This window comes from Egretta garzetta, unplaced genomic scaffold, assembly GCF_000687185.1.
Source record: "Egretta garzetta isolate BGI_Z169 unplaced genomic scaffold, ASM68718v1 scaffold297, whole genome shotgun sequence".
NCBI lineage: Eukaryota > Metazoa > Chordata > Aves > Pelecaniformes > Ardeidae > Egretta > Egretta garzetta.
The window spans coordinates 2,599,280-2,605,549 of NW_009260410.1; the positions used below are offsets into that span (position 1 = coordinate 2,599,280).

General features: G+C 37.9%; 1 protein-coding gene across 1 annotated transcript in view; it reads left to right on the top strand.

The window, feature by feature from the left end:
* The first annotated feature begins 1,934 nt into the window (after window positions 1-1,934).
* The window catches only part of HECW2 (HECT, C2 and WW domain containing E3 ubiquitin protein ligase 2), a 111,373-nt gene continuing 107,037 nt past the window's right edge, over window positions 1,935-6,270 (top strand). The window contains exon 1 of the mRNA XM_009643585.1: window positions 1,935-2,226. Coding sequence (XP_009641880.1) covers window positions 1,935-2,226 — 292 coding nt within the window. The remainder of the gene's footprint in view (window positions 2,227-6,270) is intronic.

The following is a 6,270-nucleotide window of genomic DNA, read 5'->3' on the forward strand; positions in this document are numbered from 1 at the left end:
AAGTTCTCGACTTGTTTTTAGTTTTTAATAATTAAATGTTTGTTGACATCTAGAGGCAGAGGTTTCTGTTTAATAAACCAGTTGTCAGACATTTGATTGATAGCGGTAGTGTACTGTAGGTCTAATTACAATTATAATACTGTGCAAGTGGCCAACCAATCCATTCGTTTTTCGTGGGCTCTGTCTAATTCTGCATTACAGGCCTCCTTGCTTGAAACAAGGAACACTGTAGCAGGTGACAGTTGGCACTGTCTGACAATGCTTGGGTTATTTTAAGAGAACAAATACATCTGCGTATGATAGCTGAAGGCTGTGACACCAAGAAGAAAGCCCAAAAATAATACACAGGTACCTCTTATTTGCTTTTTTTTTAAATATGTGTACATGAACTATTTTCCTTATATGTGGTTATTTGTACATATAAAAGTAAGGAGATCTTTCCTGCAGCATATATCCGTCACAGAATATACTATAGTGGAATGACTGATGTTGTCACTGGTTAAGTTGCAATCTGGTCAGCAATGTTGAAATACTCTTTTCAAATTGTATGAAGAGTGTAAGGAACCCAGGATACAGTTTCTTCCCACTGAGCTCTGGAGTTATTACTGGGCAGGAAGACTACTTTGGTTTGGTTTGGCTTTGGAGGAGATCTGTGGTTCCTATTCCAGGTGAATATAGTACAGAAGATAATTTTCACAGTTTTGACTGAAAAACATATTGCCAGAAAATTCAGTTTCTTCTGAAAGCAAATGGTTTTGCCAAACGAGGACCATTTTATTTCCTCTGTAAAATAAAGAAACAATGAGTTGATATAAACTATAGCTTTTGAAAAAGGCAAACAGCTTTGCTCAGTCACATAGCTTAGATAAGGAAATTTTTGTATTCCTTCTATGGCAAAAGGTTCCCCATTGCCAATTCTATCCTCCTATAAGCTCCTCCCTCTGTTTTAATATTTTGCTATTCTTGTCTTCCCTTTCTGATGATTTATCTCAGGTTGTGAGTAATGGGAGGGCTTATTTTCAAATGGCGGTACTTTTGGTAGCTATGGATAATGAGATGCAAGTTCTGCTTCTGAAGGTATGGTGTGATGATATTGGCATGCCCATTTCAGTGAAGACCTTCTAGTGTCTCCTCAGGGCTAGAGGAAAGCTGTTGAAGTTATAAGGCTTCTGTTTTCTAATGTGTGGAAAAGAACAACAAAATCTGACTGCACAGATAAACTGACATGGGCTAACTGAATGTATGTCTCTAGTTTAAAGTACCCCAGTGAATGGTCTGACATGTTTCTGTATGGTATAGAAGATCTCAGAAGCTGTGCTTTGTAGCTTAGAAAATAAAAACCCTTACAAAGTGACTTTATAGAAGCATAAATCTGTTATATCATATTTCTACTGAAATGACATGTCTAACCTTATTAATACCTTCAACACTTTACTGATTCCGAACATACAGTGCATAGAGAGTATTGTTGGAAACTAATGTATCTAAGTGAAAGTACATCATATACGGCTGTGATTTCTTTGGTGGAAGATGAGTTCATTATTTCTTCACTCTTCAGGCTGCTGCCATATGAGCTTTGTTACTGTGGCTGTTAGTGCTTGATAGATGGTCTTGGATGTTTTGCTTTCTGTTGCTTTCTGGTTTATAAATGTTATTTCATGGTGCATAGTTAACTCTAAATTTTGTCGCAAGTGATTCATGCTTTTTTTTTTTTATGTATGGAACACTAAGGTGGCTGCAGCAGTACATCAGTGTAGTAAAAGAATTACTGAGTCCATTTTAGGCTTCTGTAGGAACGTCTTTGCACTAATGCATCTCCATAATGTTTGACCAAGTAACCGGCTGTCTCACTTGAGCAGTTTCTTTTTTTTCTTCTTCATGATAGATCTCTGAACAACAACTTTTTCACGTAAATTGACAAAAGAGGAGAAGAGATGGCCAGTTCAGCCCGAGAACATCTGCTTTTTGTGCGACGTCGCAACCCACAGCTGCGGTATACTCTGAGCCCAGAGAATCTGCAGAGTCTGGCATCTCAGGGCACCATGGCTGAGAACATGAACTTGCAGCGTGCCAACAGTGATACTGACTTAGTGACCTCGGACAGCAGGTCTAGTTTGACAGCAAGTATGTACGAATACACCTTGGGGCAATCTCAGAACCTTATAATTTTCTGGGATATTAAGGAAGAAGTAGACCCAACTGACTGGATAGGACTTTATCACATAGGTAAGTCAGAACCACATTGTAATGTTTCTGTGTGTTTGTTGCTCTTTTGCCGCTTCATCTTTCCTTTACTGATTTCTGTTCTGGCACACTACATAATTAATCTAAAGATTAATTATTAATGATTATTAGAAATTGAGGTAAGACTGCTTTTCTTAGTGCAATGAACTATGTAAAAACATGATTCTAATTAACGTAGATCTGGTTCCACGTTGACCTGCTGAGAAGGTGAAGTGCATTCTTCTTAAACAACAGCTGTGCACACAGTTTCCTGTTTTCACCTTTGCTGGTGACTGACTTATAGACTGGAGGATTTGGAGTTCCGTATTCATCATGTAACTTCACATGCTTACTGTCTAATGTTTATACAGTTTTTTTGACAAATAAATTCTTAAGACTTGTGAAAAGGTGTTTTATGTAAGTCTTTGATTTTGTAGAACTGAAATTTTATCAGTTCTGACAGAGTGAGAATTTCTATTTATGAAGAATTCTTGTGGAAGGAAATCCTTTAAAGCGCTTCTTTTACGTGCCTTTTTTTTTTGTGCTGTTCAGCATATTTCATAGGAGGGAGCTGGAAAGAGCTTTAGGCTGGTATGCAAGGGCCTGTGGGCAGCGTGTGCATTAGCAAATAATGTAGCTCAAAAGCAGTGGATCAGTAGGTCAAAGCAGTTGGTGATGAGACCCTAGCGTCAGCAGCAAATTTGGGTTGGCATTTTCCATTGTATTATGTTTAATCAGGTCCCCAGATCCAAACATCCCTGCTGTGTGCGTGGTTTGGAGCTGTCCAAAGGACAATCTTTCTGTCCCCACTAGGGATGGGAGCGTAGCTAGTGGGTAGCTGTAGAGGCACATGGGGTTTAGTCGTCTTCTGAAGGCAACCAATTCACGTGCACTGAAATCACTCTCTGAATTTAACCAGTGCTCAGTAAAGTGCGACTGATAGTTGATTTGCTTCAAAATTGCACTGCTTCTCTCAGCCTAATTGCTAATGTAGAAAGGAACTGTCAGTTCAACATGCCAAAAGCAGGTATAGCAGAAACTGGTGGAAACTGGTCTCACCACTGGAATTTGTCCATGCTGGGACTAAACTTAGTGCAATGAAATTGGTTTCAGTAGGATTTCAGGGAGATACTTGCTGTGCCAGCTTTTTCCAAGATGTTCCATCTCTGCATCACTTAATATTATGTGCTGTGGTGATGTTTGCTTAGGGACATGGTTTGCTTAGGAATGTGGTTTAGTGGTGGAATGGCAGTGTTAGGTTAACAGTTGGACTTAATGAACTTAAAGGTCTTTTCCAACCTAAACGATTCTATCATTCTGATATTTTTTTTCCAACATTACTGCAGCTCCACAAACTGGACAGTATTGACTTGCGCTGTTCCAGTGCTTACCTGGTTACAAAAGCTGTATTGGAGTTGCTGCATGAGCTGCAGTCTCTCCTGGAATGAACTGTGGGTATGTGCTAATGTTTAAGCCGCCTAAATGAAGTGTCTCCATAATAAACAGAAATCAATTTACCCAACAGCATTAGCAACTGAAGTGTGGTCTGTGCTGTATAATGCTAAATGGAGCTTAAACATTCTAATTTAAATACATTGAGAGCTTCATCTGAATAAAGGTTTCACACCCCTTCCCATTGGTTTGGTTTTGGTTTTGGTTTTTTTTTTTCCATGGTCCACAGCACTTCTGGATTGGTATTCAAGATGCTAAAGTACAGCATCTTTCTATGAAGTTTTCATTGGTTCCTATTGTAAGCTGTAAATTATTTTTATCCTACTTTCATGATTAAAAATATTTCTACTTTCAGTCTGTTGAGCCCCTGAAGTACAAAACAATGTTAAGTTACCACAGGGTAAAAATCCTGTAAGGAACAGCCAAATTTACACCTTCATGGTCCTAACCCCCCCATCATGCTACTGCAAAATATGAGTGTTTGAGATATATGTTGGGTTTCCTGTTTTCTTTTTAAATGATGAAAAGTCCAGGAACTCATTCACATTGAGCTTTTGTCTCTGCTGCCACTTGACATCCATGAGCGCTGGTGAGCAGTTTTGTTACCAATTTAAAATAGATCTGAGCAGAGTCTTTGCTTTAAGACTTGTGGTTTCATCATTCTGAATGATGGAATTGCACATTTTTTTACAACAGTAAGGTAAGGATATGTTCAGCCTGGTAGGCATGCCTGTCTGTCTTTGATTTAGGTTTTCTGATAAACTCTTTCAAGTATCTAGCATCTTTTAAAAATAAATAATCAACTTTTATAGACATAGCTAAGGTAAATTAAACCCCACAGGGTATAATCTAGGATTTTCATTCCTTTGTAATAATTGCTGTGAAATACCCCCAGTTCCCACTTACTCCTTTGGAAGTTGAGGACACTAACTTATTTTCTCAGGAGAGGGATGTTTGTCGGTGGATATACTTAATAAAAGCTCCTTTCTCAGACATGTTATTAGTATTCAATGTAGTTGCTTGAGGTTATCCATCCTGTTCTTTCTTTAAAATGAAAACCATTTCACTTGCAAAGTCTCTCTTCTCTGGCACTGGCTCCTGAAGGCAGTGGAATTTGTGTGGTCACTAATACCAGACAGCACGAGGGCTGTGCCAGCCTAGTGCTCTACCACCAATGTCCCTCCACAACTTCTAGTAAAGCACCATTTCTCAAGGAGCTAGGAACAGAAAAAGGCAAATAATTTGCTCTTATTTAAAAAAAAACCCAACACTGCAAAACCAAAAGCACAGTCCTGTGGCTTTTTTTTTTATGTCTGTTTTACAATTAACTGTCATGAAAGCTAGATCAATGTTTTTGGCTAAAAAAGTGGTGGGTAATTCTGTATATGAAGAGAAGGTGAAATTCTGAAGATGAGCATCATTCTGAGCTCAGGCATCAGTACAGAGTGATCTGGCAAAGGTCTGAAGCAATCCAGGTAAATTTTCACTTCAAATTAATTTCGTAGAATACATCCATTATAAAAGGAATTTAAAATGACAGACTGGGAAACTGCCTTCCCTTTTCATTCATTAATTTATTCAATTAGTGCGCTCTCATTAGTTTTCCATCATGAGAAAGCAGTTACTTCTGTGCTGCTTCGTGTGGTTTTACTGCATGGTTAAAATTGCAGTGGCTCACTAGGAATCCCACCAAACTTATTAGATCCCTTTCTTTTTAAGAGCCTGACTACAAATCACCGTACACATTCACCCAGATGTTGGTTGGTGACCAGAGTCACTGCCTTTACTGCTAGGTGGCTTGCAGATGGTTGGCTTACAGTAGGGAACAGTAGATGGAGCTTTTTCTAAGTGCAATACAACTTCAGTGAAAAGTTTGGCCTGTTAAACGGTTATGAAAATAGCTGTTGTCTTTTTAAAAAGAGAAAACCCTAAGGGGAGAAACATAGAATCATATTATTCTGAAGGGCTAACTATTTTTTTAACATGCATATGGATTTTTTTTCTGGACTTCTGGGGGGCTTTTTGTTTGTTTTTTAAAAAAAGACAGGGGGAGGGAGGGAATCATGAATGACCAAATACTTTGTAGAAAAGACTGTGTATTTTTTTTTTTAAATATTCATTCACTATAAAGTCCTCAGGATGCTCCTCTGTAGTAACTGTTGATCTTTTGTTTTTAAATGCAAGAAGCTGAATTTAACTGTGAAAAATTCTACGTAGCTCTACATAGCTAAATTCATGCTCTTTTTTTTAGAATTTTTTTATTTTAAGGAATGTTTTTTGATACACGTGGTTGTTTGCTGATTTTAGTACCATACTCCTAATGAGAAGGAAGGAAGAAGTCCATTCTCTCAATTTTAAAAATGCGTTTATTTATTAAAGACCTAAACTAGGATTTAGACCGAAAAGCTTCTTCATATTTTGAAACAGTAGAAGACTACAGAATTTAACAAACACATTTTACATCCTGTTAGACCCCTGAAGTTTTCTTGTCCAGTACTGACAGCTTTTGCTCTGTACATGCATGCTTTAAAAATGTTAGTTCCAAGCAATATTTAAGCTATTGGAGTTTCACAGACATTTTTTCCCCTCTAATTC